The following is a 14,689-nucleotide window of genomic DNA, read 5'->3' on the forward strand; positions in this document are numbered from 1 at the left end:
TAAAATGGTTAATGTGATTGTCAACAAAAAGCAGTTAGGTAGCAATATATTCTGCCTGCCTGCCTGCCTGCCTACATCGTTTGTCTCAAGAATCCCAGAGCACTCTCCATGCCAGCCAGCTCCTTCATAACCCAGAGCTTAGGGTAGAAGATTTTACAGCCAGGTAACCTAAATATGTAGAAGTTGTCAGAATCAACTGATGTTCTAATGAATTTCTGAGTCCAGGGTGGAGTCTTGGCTCTGTAAAATTAATGCGTACTTTTGCCACAGAGTTAATCTCAGTCAAGCTTTAGCCCTATACACACATGCTCACACGTGCATATATCTATGTACACAAATGTATGAATAATACATTTTTATGATGGTATTGAGAAGACCTTTTAAAGCAGATGTCTGATTATATAAATATAAATTATAAATATAGTCAGACATCTGTTTAAAAAATTATAAATACATTCAGACATCTGTTTTAAGAATGTCTTTCCAATATTTTTTCAAACTTAACTAAGCGACAGAAGCGATTCAGGGCGGGATGCAGTCATGACACGGATGGGGGATGAGGAGGGGCTGCCCAGACATTCAGCTGTTCTGCTTGCCTGTGACCATATGAAGCGAGTGGTGGCCCAAAAGCCCCTTCTCCAACCCTCCCAGGGTAATATGACAAAGCATCTCATTCAGCAAGCCTAGGCTGCCAAAATAAGATGCTGACACAGACAGCACCTTCTGTGAGGACATTACAAATAGTAGAAAAATCTTGCTTTACATGGGGGAAGTACTGCAAAGAGGTGTTGAGTTGAACAAGGTGATGCAGTAAGTCCGTGACACAGCCAGAAGCACAGGGTGTTTCTGTTGACGCTGAGCTCTACGTTGTAGCCACGCGCACCCCTTACGAGGCTTTATATCAGCAAGTGGTGGCTCTGCTAACAGTTTCTGTGCTTCTTTGCAGATGTATTGTGAGAGGTTTATATGTATCCTGAGAATACTTGGAACCACACTCTTCGGGGTGTCCCTCCTGCTGGGAATCACCGCTGCTTACATTGTGGGCTACCAGTTCATCCAAACAGACAACTACTACTTCTCCTTTGGACTCTATGGTGCTATCCTGGCATCACATCTCATCATCCAAAGCCTGTTTGCCTTCCTAGAGCACAGGAAAATGAAGCGGTCACTAGAGACTCCAATCAAGCTGAACAAAACAGTTGCCCTTTGTATTGCTGCCTATCAAGAGGATCCTGACTACTTAAGAAAATGTTTACTTTCTGTGAAAAGGTTGACCTACCCTGGAATTAAAGTTGTTATGGTCATTGATGGGAACTCAGAAGACGACGTTTACATGATGGACATTTTTACTGAAATCATGGGTAGAGACAAATCTGCCACTTATATCTGGAGTAATAACTTCCACGACAAAGGTCCGGGTGAGACGGAGGAGTCTCACAGAGAGAGCATGCAACACGTATCTCAGCTGGTCCTGTCCAACAAAAGTGTTTGCATCATGCAGAAATGGGGTGGAAAAAGAGAAGTAATGTACACAGCATTCAAAGCACTGGGGAGAAGCGTGGATTATGTACAGGTAGGTATTAGAGCGCCAGGTCAGTGCCAATTCAAACAGACTTTGAAAGAAAGCAGCTTTTGTATATTTTGTGCAGCATGTTAGAGGCCATCCTAGTCCCCGATGAACACAGTGCTCCTTTCAGTCTCTTTGGAAACAGCTTGACCGTTAAAAGTATTTTGCTACCTTTTAAAATGGTCAGCCTATCTGTGAATATGTTAAATCTGTGCACCAGCTACTGGAGAAATCTGAAATCCTTCCTCAGCCTTCAGTACTGCCCTCTCATCCAAATGGTTTTGCTTCAGACAAAGCCAGTGGCCTCCTGAAGACCCCTTCTCTGCTCCTGTGGGTCAAGATCTCAGCAAGGTTTTATTTTGTGAGGTTGTTAGCAGCCCCATATGCAAGCAGACAGACAGGTATTTGGTGGCACTAGGGAATACCTCAGAGCAGTGGTGGAATCTGTAAAAAAGATGGGGATATTTTAAAGGCTTCGAAGGCTGTGAGGAGTATTCGATAAAAGGGTCAATATGCAGCCTTGAAAGAAAGATTTCTTCAGCTAAAGCCTGAAGGAGCTTTTCCTTCATCACTTACAGCTGCATTACCTCACTCACTGCGACTTGGCCTTTAAAGCCCTTATGACACTATTCACTTAAAAATGAATTAGGCTGGGTCCTCTCTCCCTGTTTCCAAAGCAGCAGAGACACATTTCTTTCCAGCTGCCTTGGATCCCGTGAAAGATTTTCTATGCTTTTGCCTTACACATGGAAGCACTCCTCACTCCTGAAAACAGCCCTGCTGACTGCGGGAAGGGGAAGAGGTCATGTGTGGAGGAAGGCGGGTGGGATCAGGGTCTCTGGCTGGACACTGAGGATCCTTCCTTATCGATCAAGACCAGCAAGGCTTATTTGACTAATCCCACGGAGTATGAGATGATCTTCCTAATTAACCGCCCTCAGCCCTTCCCACCTTCTCCCGACCTCAGAGCATCCAGCTCCGGTGGAGCAGCAGCAGCTCCCCGCAGGATGCTCTCTGCTGGCTCAGGGCAGCTGCATGGCTGAGCCATATGTGTTTCTAGGGTCCATGCCCAGCCCTGTGCGGGGGGGTGTGTGCACGCTCCGCACGGCACAGCATCCACGGGCACCGTGTCCAAGGGATGCGGGGAGGCTGCCGGTAGCTGGGCTCAGAGCAGTGAGTCCTCCACGCACAGGAGGGGCAGAAACTGAAGAGTGATGGGAACTGCTCTGTTATAGGAGCTGGAAGAGTAAGGCAAAGATTTAAAACCCATCCCCTACCACTTCTAAAATTGAAACGGATTTATTCTCTGAAAACAATGGGCTTAAGCTCTCCATTGTCTGCACTTTGGTTTTGTGCTGTGAGGGACTACGATGGGATAAAAATGCTGGTTTTCTTTATTAGCATGGTTTTATAATGACTTTGCACAGAAGTATCAGATTGCAGAGAGAGAAGGCAGAGAGAAAACAGATTCATTGCAACTTTGCTCCCTCAGTCCAGCTCTTGCATTTGTTCAGGGAACCTGGAAAAAGTGTTTCTATTTCAACAGTCATAGCAAAAGCTGAGAAAATGAAAGAGATATTTCTGATCTTTCAGTCAATTAACACTCCTGACCTGGCTCAGGAGTCCTGATGAATGTGTCAGGGACGGTAATGCTGCTGTAAGTGGCCACCAAAGGCTGCAGTAATGATTGATGCCACAGTCACATCTACAGGTCACATCTATATTAGAAATGCAGCACTTGGTGGCCCTGGCTACTACACAGTCATGATGCAATGCAGCTAAAATGTGGCTGTTTTATGAATGAATGAAGGCTGAGATATTTTTAATGGTTGTTTGGGGGTACCAAATTACTTTAAACAGGCCCAAAATTTTAAGGGCTGAGCAATCTGCCTCGATGATCAAGCACTTAAAAAAGTGGACCAGTCAGCCCCATTGCCCACCCCTGAAACTGTGGGCCTCATGGATCTTAAAAGACACCTTGGAGTTACGGACAGACAATCATAAACAGTCAGACCCATGCAGATAACGAGCTGTTGCTCATTAATGGTGTCTCATTAAATACCTGAAACTGCTGTGAAGGCTTATTTCCATCCTGGAGGAGGTTAGGAGGGTGCAAGCAATCAGGTAGAGGAGTTAAACTGGCAGATATTGTCAGTGCAGAGCTAGTCGGGGCAGCCAGGGTGCAATTCATCTTGTCTTGACGGTGGTACCTGTGTGGACAGTCCAGCGCAGCCTGAACTTCTCAGAGCAGCGTGGATAAACCGCCACTGGTTATAATGAGTATCTGAACAGCTCACTTAAGATTGACTGTCCCTTTCATGCAACTCTATGACCCAAGGCAGTAATTTCTAGGTCACTCAGCCCTTATGTGGAAAGACGGCAAATTGGCCCTTGGGCTGTGCTGGGCCACCCTTGGCTGGGCAGACCTCGGTGTGTTTTATTTGGGTTCCTAAGTGTCTGCCTTTCTCTGGGCGTGTCCTCTTTTCACCTGCAAAAACCTCATCTAGATGGAAAATGATGGCTTGTCAAGGTTTGCCCCAGAAACCCAGACACGTCCACTGTGCTGACATGCCCAGGACACATGCTGGTAATTTGTAAATAAATCCAGTGTTTTCAGGATTCCTCATCTCATATTAGTGATATTGCTTATGGGCAGGTCTTTCTGCTATAGATAAATGCATCTGGTGGGGTGGGGGCTGCTCAGCTGCATCAGGTGACAGGCACTGGAGGGAAAGCAGAGGGGCTGGGGAGGGGGCTGATCCCAGCCCACCACTCATGGTCACAAGAAATGGGATTAGTATCACTGTCTGAGCCTTGGGTACTCAGCAAACTACAGATTCCCTGTGCCAAACACTCAGAAACAGGTCTGTCCAGGAAATCCCAGCTAGAAATATAAGCATCCTTTCCCCTCTTCAGAAGAATGTTTTGCTCCCTTTTTATCACCAAGTGCTGTCGCTGATGACAGCTTTCCACCAAAGCTGGAGGCACACCTTGGCCAGGTTACAAAGGTGCTCCTCAGGATGAGTCCTTAGAGGAGAGGAGGTGGATGCATCAAGTTAGCCGGAGCTGGAGATGCTTGTGGCTTTTCTTCTGACGGAAATATGAGAGCTTTGATCAGCTTTCTCCTCTCAGCCCCTGCCAAGTGACCGTGGAGGGGAAGCATGCTGGCAGACACTCAGCTGCATCCCAAGCTATCAGCCTGACTATCCCAGGTAACCTCCCTACTTGAGTCTGGTCCATAACAGAGCCCCAAAACGCTCTCCTCCCCCTTCACAGACCAGACATGAAGGTTTCTGCTCCCCTGGAGCGAGGGGGCTTAGGATGAATTGAAAGGTTGGATGACAGGACACCAAAATTAAGATACCCGATATGAAGCCTCACCAGAATCTGACTTAATAGGTTATTCATGCAGAGCTATTGACTTTTGCCCCTACCGTCCCCATCTGAAATCACAGGAATGCAACGTGGGATAAACTGGAAGCAGTACGAGAATTTGTAGGGCAAGATCCAGCTGGCCAGAGGGGTGTTTCTGGGACAGCCTCCTCTGCTCCGGTTTCTGGGCGTCTGCGAAATGAGTTTACACATGGGGGGGCACCGCTTTCAGCGGCAGCTGTGACAAGGAGACACCCGCTTGTTTTAAACAGGCTGCAGCCCATGTCGTTCGCCTCCGAGCAAAGGAAAGCAATGCCAGCTGCCTCGCAGGCCGGCCAGCCCGTCTGAGCCCTCCTCCTACTCTCCAGGGGAAAACCAATTCCTAATGTACACAGTGTTTAGTTGACTAGGACTGTTTGTGTGGCTGAAACGCCTTGTGTGTGTCATCTATTTCTGCCCTGGTCTCATGGAGTACTTCGGGACTCGCTCCTTCTGGCCTTACATATTTTTTCTAAGAATGCCAGAGGAAAATAGCAAATAATTTCTGTATATCAAATGTCAAATCCCTGCACTACTAATAACACACCATGCATCTAAAATTAAAAATGAGTTTGTTCTGGAATCCAAAATACATATCTTACATGAATTGCTAAAGCTGCCTGTGAGTGAAAGAACTATTAGGTTTCTTCCCAGACTCCTAGCTGACTTTTTCTTTTTTATAACAAGTGTCTGGAATTTAACTCCTTGCTCCTTCCCTCATATGGCAGTGGGAAACATGGGTGCTACAACCATGCAGCCGCCACAGGGAAATGCTATGTCAGGGCTCAGCAGTAATCTGCCACACACCCGCAAACATTGTCTTGCTCTGCAGTGCCCCATTTCTGAGAGCCTATCTCTTATTCGAAGGAGCCAGCCCAGTGTGCCAGTAAAAACAAATAGAGCTGATGATACAAAAAAGAGGATTGTTTGCATGCACAGCCCTAAGAAGCACTCTGTTTCATTCAGCACCACTCCTTGCTGCCTGATACAAATGGTCTTTAACAGAAGTATCAATGCAGACTTCAAAGTGAGATTTAATTGTATTCAGGAGAATATGCATTTAGAGTCACTACAATCACTCACATGATTTTTATTTTCTTCTCTAGTGTACTCCTTAACCCATTTTTGTTCTTGTTTTGTCTTACTTGTAGGTCTGTGATTCAGATACAATGCTTGATCCAGCCTCATCAGTGGAGATGGTAAAGGTTTTAGAAGAAGATCCAATGGTTGGAGGAGTTGGAGGTGATGTGCAGGTGAGTATGATGATTTTCAGATTAGCAGAGGGGTTTCAGCAACTATTTGCACTGCAATAGCCTGTCTGGAATAGCGTTGAATATACTGTGATACCATTATAGAGGCTTTTATGATATCTTAACCCTTCCGTCTGTTGAACGGAAACTCTTATTCTTGGATGTGTGCCCTGATCTGTGGCAAGGGCAAAGGCGGACAGAAAGCCAGGTCGCAGTGCGTGTTCTGGAGCATTATCATTGGCATTGGTTAACTTTGATAACAGGCACACCATCTCTGTTTGAGACTACAATAGCGTGAAGACCTTCCACGCTCGGCAGCTTGGTTAAAACCAATATGGTTTTAACACCCATAGAAAGCAAACAAATATTATTCTCCCCCATATATGTGAAAAGTGGGGCACTGGCATTGTCAGCTGTCGCATCCTTGAGTCTCTGGGTGTAACTGCTTGCTCAGGGTACCAAAGAAAAGCTATAGGGGAGCAGGGAATTGAGAACAGGTCTCCCAGAGCCAAGTCCAGCACCCCAAGCACTTCAATTATGTTACCACTGGCAGCCGAGATTGTTAGGAATAAAAGCCTTTTTGAAATGCAGTGCACTACACACTTTGTGTATTGTTGGGTTTCCTCTGTATCTCTGTAGGCAGGACGATGGAAAGCCCCCCAGTCAGCCCAGCTCCACTTCTGTTAGGATTTCCAGCATTGCCGAGTTTGGCTGACAACTACAGCAAAAGGCCGTTAATTCCTCTTGACACAATTGCTTCTGCTGCAATTTATAAAGAAAAATGCATATGAATATTTCAGTTGGCCTTAGGATCGGTCCCCTGTACTCAGTTGGGCTTTTATGTGACATGGAGGAGAAAGGGCCATCTATATGGGCAAGCACTTACTAATGTACGCCCCAGTAGTCAGAAGTATTTCAGGAATGTGGCTCTTAAATCCAGAAATTAAGATTCCCACAGAAGCCTGAATATCTTTGCGGCTCTGGGCTGACCACAAACCAGGCGTCACACTCACCCTACACGTGTGAGATGCCAGGCACCTGTGAGTACAACTGGAAGGAGACAGTATGGGTTCAGCTATGACAGTGAAGGTTCATAAGCATCTGCAGAGAAAGCTGGGAAGGACATGTGTCCTCTGGGAGGAAAGGTGGCATGATGAAGGCTCTGGGATTTTTTTTCCCCCAATTCACTTCCCAGCGTACACCAAATACATCTGAGCCAGGCTTGAGCCTATCTCTGAACCCTGCTACTTCTAAAATGTTCTGGAATTAAACTGAAACAGAGACAAGATTGGCCCTCGGCCGTCAAACCTGACAGAGATTAGGGCCATCAGAGCAAAAGACTATTTTTTTCTAGTTGCAGGAAAATGCTTTCTAGTTGTCGAAGGCCACAGATTCCCCTGAAAATCCCCACACTGAGAAGATACTGGTGCAGAGCTGGCACAGCCACCCTGCTACTCGCTTCCTTGCCACATTCCCCAGCACAAGGTGTGTGCTGAGAACCTGGATGTGAAGACATGGACTTGGGCATCTGCACAAGCTCATAGCTCCATTGAGTGTTCAGACTCCTAGTCTACGTCTATGTTGTGTTTTAAATGTAGGCCTGAGCTTCAGGTGAGCTTTGGGGCATACAGAAGAGAAAGACGGAGACCTTTTTGCGGGCCAAAGCAAGACTCTACTGGAGTACCACAATATGTCTTGGGGCAATGTAGCAGGGCTGGTACTGCAGACACGCATCACAACAGATTTCCTCAGAGGGCCTAATGTCAGATATGGGGACATAGTCCAGGGTCAAACCTCTAGGGCCATCCTTATGATACCAAAAATGTAGGCCAAAGACCATGTGCTCAGCCTTTCTCATGCTCCAGCATAGCTTCAGGAGGGCTGGAAGAAGTCCTGTGAGTCCCGAAGGTGTGTGCAGGGGACAGAGAAACAGGAGGCCACATCTGGGACTCCACCATCTCCTCTCGGGAGAGGCTGAGTCCAGCAGGTCTTTAACTGGGGGTGAAGGGAAAGGAAGAATGAGCCAGAAAAGGAGTTTCTTGTTAGCGAATAGGAAAGATTGTGAGCAAAAAGAGAACATTTTGGTGGAGCAGACTTTTGAAGACTTCATCTCGCCCTTCCTGTCAATGTCCTGGACTGTAAAGGTAACTCCTGGATTCACCATGAGTTGGACACAGGAGTGAGCTCCCCCCTGTATTTCGGCTAATGGTGCTCTAGTATCTGCAAATTCCTTATTGAGCCAGTGTGTATATTTTCTGTCTCAAGAGCTCATCTAAAATGAAAACTTTTTTTATTTTGCAGATCTTGAACAAATACGATTCCTGGATCTCCTTTCTGAGCAGCGTGAGATACTGGATGGCATTTAACATAGAAAGAGCCTGTCAATCCTATTTCGGCTGCGTACAGTGCATCAGCGGACCTCTGGGAATGTACAGAAACTCTTTACTCCATGAATTTGTGGAAGATTGGTACAATCAAGAATTTATGGGCTCCCAGTGCAGCTTTGGAGATGACAGGCATCTAACTAACAGAGTGCTAAGTCTGGGCTATGCAACAAAATACACAGCTAGATCCAAGTGCCTTACCGAAACACCGATAGAGTATCTCAGGTGGCTGAATCAGCAGACCCGCTGGAGTAAATCGTACTTTAGAGAGTGGCTTTATAATGCGATGTGGTTCCACAAGCACCATTTGTGGATGACCTATGAAGCTGTAATCACTGGATTCTTTCCTTTCTTCCTTATCGCCACAGTCATTCAGCTCTTCTACAGGGGAAAAATCTGGAACATCCTCCTCTTCTTGTTGACAGTTCAGTTAGTGGGCCTGATAAAGTCTTCCTTTGCCAGCTTCCTTAGGGGCAACATTGTCATGGTTTTCATGTCACTCTACTCAGTGTTGTACATGTCAAGTTTACTGCCAGCAAAGATGTTTGCAATTGCCACGATAAACAAAGCAGGGTGGGGCACGTCAGGAAGAAAAACCATTGTAGTTAATTTTATAGGACTCATTCCAGTCTCCATTTGGTTTACAATCCTCCTAGGTGGCGTAATTTTCACTATCTACAAGGAATCAAAAAAGCCATTTTCTGAGTCAAAACAGACAGTTCTCATCATTGGCACAATACTCTATGCATGTTACTGGGTTATGCTTTTGACTTTGTACTTGGTTCTTATCACCAAATGTGGCAGGCGGAAGAAAGAGCAACACTATGACATGGTGCTAGACGTATGATGTTTCCGTGGGAAGTTACCCAGAGAGTTGAAAAGCAACCCAACGACCTTGTAGTATCTGTGGCATCAGACGAATGTTGCCAAGGGAAATGGATCACTGCTGCTGGGAATAGGACATTTATATTCCTCTGGGTTCATTTTCATCCTGCCAAAGTAAGAAAAAAAAAAACAATAAAAAATGATTTTTTTTATTTCCAAGGAGGGGGGGGGGCGCGAAATGCAAGCCACACAGTTTCGACCTGTTCGCAAGAAAATGGGAGAACTTCTATGTTTATGCACTTTTTTATTGTGCATATGCCTGACAGTGTTACGTTCTATATACCTCACTGGTCATGCTTATGTGTGTGGACAGGAAGGAAAGGAGTTTGGAGAATCGAGAAAAGGATCTTACAACCCCTTGCAACCTAATTTATGAACTTCTCTTTTTTATAGTTCTGTTTATAGGAAGGGTCTTTTGTGTTAGGCTGCCAAATGTAATGCCAAAGGTAAATTTTAAGAGGCCATTGGCTGAGCTGTATTTTTATATTATTGTATTATTTGTGTGTGTGTATTTTTAAGCCAACTTTTTTCTAAATCACATATTTTATATTTTACTATCTGCCAAAAAAAGCTGCCTTCCCAACATTTCGTTCTTTAGCCTTTTTAAATATATTTGGGGAAAAAAATCATACTTCCTCCCCCAAAATTTGTGCTGAACTGATTTTGTTCACAACAGAAAGAATAAAAAGTCTCTCTGCATTTTTGCAACTGATGTATGGTCATTTCTGTGAAAAGCATTTACATGTGCTCTTTGAAGACATTTATTAGGAAAGGCCCAACATTGTCAGTTTTTGAATACAAGCGTATTTGTGCGTGAAAAAGGCCAAAGGGGTAGATATGTGCAATTTGGGGTTTTGTTTTGGATAACATTGTAAAAGGGAAATTTGCTTCTCTACTGAGAGCATAATATCCCTGGCATGCGCAATAGCCATAAGGCAAGGCAGGCCTCCATGCCATTGGAGAAGATATTGCTATAAGAAAGCTCCCACTGATTTTGCATGGGACCTGAGGAGTCAAAAGCTTCTGATTTAGAGAAATATTGGACACCCCAAACTACTATTGACTTCACTGATGGTCATAGTTGTTCATAATCTGCCAGTATCAAGCAGATAGTTCAGGTTTTTGAGTTTAAAAAAAAATACAGGGAAGGAAAACTTATCAACACTTTCAAAATGTGGGTGTCTTCCTATAAAACATCTGCAGTGCCCTTCACAAAGTTTACAGAAAATACAAACATCAGCTTCTCTGACATCCAGTGTAATACAGACCCCAGTACTGAGCCCAATAATTTGTGTTTGACTAAAGCATATCTACCAGAAAAGAAGCCAATTTTTAATCAGAAAACATCAAGTCTTAGCAAACCCATCACTTCCTTGGTGCCTAATAATCAGTCTCGGACATTTATTTTGGACCATGGTTTTGAGAAATAATATTCAGGACTAAATTCTGCAATCCTTCACCAGCCAAAGGAATGTGGCATTGAGCCCTAATATACTTTATAAAGAGCAACAGAAAGCCAGCTGCATACAGATACATGCCCTTTTTAGATTCTGGTATTAAAAGCACTGTGGTAAAGCAGAAATCAGCATATGATGCTTAAAGAACTTAGAAGCATTTTCAGCTTCTCTTTTTTATGCAGACGTGAATAGATTCTGCTGTAGAATGAACTGCACACACACTACCTTATTTGTCTGATTATCTTGAGGTACATGATTGCTTGAAAGTCATACTAATATTATGTTAATGATTGGAGGGTTGATTCATGTTGATTACAAAATAGAACAGTATTAAAAAAAAAGCAAAAGAAACAGTAAAAATAAAAAAAAAACTTGACTATGCCTTTTAACTATTTATGATGTAAGTTAAAGCTTGGGTTAACATTCAAATGTCAAATAAATCCTCTCATTCTATAAAAAGATTGAATTAATTGCCTGTATTTATTCTAGCAATTATTCAATGTACTTCCAATATAGGTTGTATAGTATAATTGTTACTTTCATAAATAAAATATTTTTGATAAGATTATGACTAATTCATGGTATTTCTGATCAGCACTTCCGCTTTGAAGCCATAAATCTGCACGGTTTGAAGGATGTTGTTATAGTGTCACCAGCCTGATTTCCAAGCAGGAATTTGCCATCGCGCAGCAAAGCACCTGGGGAGTGCGTGCCTGGAGGAGGCAGGGACTGGTCCCTGCTCCGAGAGACAGCACAGAAATTGGGAACCACAGGTCCCCCTGGCACTGGTACCTGGTGCCCCGATGGCACAGTATATGGGTAGCGCTCGGTGTCTCTGCCTGCCTCTGCCAGTAGCTGCTAGGTGAATCCGGTCAAAACACTTCCTTCCCTTTTTCCTTTGCCTCTTGATTTGTAAAACAGGAATAGCAATCCAGCCTCCTTTTGGAAGTGCTTTGAAGTTTATGGCCAAAGTACTTTACATGAGAGTTGATATTTTCCAGCCCTCCTGTCCACTGGCCGTTACTGCCCTCCATAGCTGGGGAAGCAGAGGAGGACCTGTACCTGGCCTTCTCCTGCTCCTCGTTACTGCTATTTCAGCTTTGCCCTGGCGCAGCTGAAGCGCATATATATTTTTCCTGCTGCTGAGGGTTACAGACAGCAGCCGCTGGCAGAGGGGCAGAGTGAGCAGGGGGCAAAATGACATCTCACACATCTCTCAGACCATGACAGGCTCGTCACAGGTCGATTACTTAGGAGACAACTTCTCAGCACTCAGCGCTTATTACCCTATGTCTGGATACTGTGCCCACTTTTGGGTCCCCCAGTACAAGGAAATCATTGATAAACTGGGGCAAGTTCAGCACAAGCCCAGCATGATGGTTTGGGCTGGAATGGAGGGGCTGAGAAAGCTGGGCTGATTTAGCTGGAGAAGGGGTGGCTTTGGCGGGAGGACACCTGAGGTCACCTCCAATACCTATAGGGAGGTCATAAGAAGATGGAGCCAGGCTCTTCACAGTGCTGCCTGGTGGGAGGATGAAAGACTCTGGATTTAAGTTGAAAGGGAAGAGCTTCGGACTAGGTATAAATAGGGACTTCTTCCCTATGAGGACAGTCAGGCATTGAAGCAGGTGGCCAGGAAAGACAGTGCAGCCTCCATCGTGGGAGAGTTTGAAGACTAGACTAGATAAAGTCCTGAAACTCCTGGTCCGACCTCAGAGCTGCCCCTGCTTTGAGCAGGAGGTTAGGCTAGAGACCTCCGAGGCCCCTTCCAACACAAATTCTCCTGTCATCCTTTCTGAAGCAGGTGCTGACAGTCTGCGTCCTAATGACGGCTCCCACCCCCACAGAAGCTCATTCCCATCTCTGTTCCCCACACACTCGCCCTGACCCCGGGCACAAATAGCTCGTCAGCAGCTCGTACTGAGTACCCAGAAAAATCAGAGCCCTTCCTGTGAATCTCTGTCCCCACCATGTTTATGGCTGTATAAAAAAAGGTTTCAGCAGAAAACAAGACTACAAAACAGTTCTTACTGAAAATGTTCTTAGACAAATTAAATTCTTCAATAACATTTCCTCTGCTTATTTTCATCTCAAAATTATTTCTTTGTATTTCCAACAACTTTTGGTTCTTGGGAAAAAAAAAAAAAGTGTTTTTCATTAATAGCAAATCTAATTGTGAGAGCTCTGTCAAAAGAACAAAATGTTAAAAGAAAAATTCATGCTTTGTTTTGAACTTTTTTAAAAACACAGATATTTTTCAGCCATCTCTGATAGACAGATGGTGCTGAACACTATAAGAAACTCCCACAAACTATAAATTCTACAGAAAAGTTAAAAGGCAATCTTTCAAAAAAATGCAATGAATTGGCAATATCTCAGGTTATAACCCATTTCCAGAGTGGAGTAACTTGGGTTTAACAGTATCTGTTTGCAGAGACCAGGTCTGAAGCAAAACCTGTGGGAATCAGAGGTGCAGCAGGGAGGAAGGAGCCCTCCTGTTCTGTCTGCTAACGAGCTTTGGTTTGGCCAAGAATCAGGTTTCTTTCAATGGGAAATGCATGAATATTTAGCAGAACTTTTCTAGGAGGCGTAAAAAATCCTGTCAGACATGTACTGCCAAACGTGTCCCGATGCACAAGCTGTTGTGAATCTGTCTGTTACAAAATTTGGTCTGAATTTTACTCTTAGCAAGATATAAGATAGTAAAGAGGAGACAAAATATACTGAAAGCTGTTGATGAGGTTTGCTATTACTAAGGCTTTGTTGGAAATGCCACTTTTCTCCGGAGTTAACACAATTAACTTAAATATAGTACAATTTTTTCCCCAACTTTCACTTGGCCTAAGTTTGCTGCTTCAGTTTCAGATCTGATGGATGGATGAGTGCCCCAAATTGTTGCTGCTTCTTCCAGCTATGGTAGTTTGTACAACAAAGGATTCCGTCTTTCCCAAAGAAAACCAACTTGAGTTTTCTTCTAGAATAGCCCTAAAATTTCTGTAAGTTACCATGACTGCACAGAGGAAAATGGTCCTGTAGTTACATTTACACTAAATAAATGAGAGACGCATGCCACGTGTCTGAGCTTTGGTACATGATAATACTCTGTACTGTTCAAATATAAGCATGGTCTGTGGCATGTTTTTGCCACGGGCGAGATAGCGCTGCCCCAAACAATGTTGGACACAGGTAGGAGAAATGCATGGAGCGGGAACCAGACTGGTTTGGGGGATTGTAGAGCTTAGGTGTGATCTCTGTCATCAGCTGGTCTCAAGACTGAAGAACAGACCCTGGCCTTTTGGGGTTTTTTACTAGATTAAATATAAGCTATCAGTACCCCACGGAGGAGAACAATGCATGGTCAGCTCACCCCTTATGGGACATCATGCACATGGGATCTTACTCTCAAGAGATCAGTAGATGTCATTAGTTTTGCAGCTCTTAAAACCACCAATTGAGAAGCCCCACATGTTTTCTAATTCCTTCGGTCATGTCCAGGAAGCAAGAACCAGCACCACCTGGGAATCAAACACTACTGTAGTCACCGCGCTCAGGGTCTAGGACCCACTGCATTAATACTTCCATTGCTTCTTTTACAGCATCCCTGCTGGACTGCCTTTCTCCTGGTAGCAATCTACTTCCATTTGCTCCAGGTATGACACACCCTGTAGAAATGAAATTGTTATGAGACAATCTTTTTTGGCTGCTTCTCACAAGGTTCACTAAGAACAGGGAGCA

At 44.4% G+C, this 14,689-nt stretch overlaps 1 protein-coding gene across 1 annotated transcript; it reads left to right on the plus strand.

Annotated features, from left to right (window-relative positions):
• Positions 1–944: 944 nt before the first annotated feature.
• On the plus strand, positions 945–10,057 carry HAS2 (hyaluronan synthase 2). Its single transcript, XM_009581699.1, has 3 exons — positions 945–1,573; positions 6,130–6,231; positions 8,530–10,057. The coding sequence occupies exons 1-3, from the start codon at positions 947–949 to the stop codon at positions 9,457–9,459; spliced, it is 1,659 nt and encodes a 552-aa protein (XP_009579994.1). The 5' UTR covers positions 945–946; the 3' UTR covers positions 9,460–10,057.
• The last annotated feature ends 4,632 nt before the right edge of the window (positions 10,058–14,689 follow it).

Source organism: Fulmarus glacialis, unplaced genomic scaffold (genome assembly GCF_000690835.1).
Source record: "Fulmarus glacialis isolate BGI_N327 unplaced genomic scaffold, ASM69083v1 scaffold29457, whole genome shotgun sequence".
In the NCBI taxonomy this organism is placed as follows: domain Eukaryota; kingdom Metazoa; phylum Chordata; class Aves; order Procellariiformes; family Procellariidae; genus Fulmarus; species Fulmarus glacialis.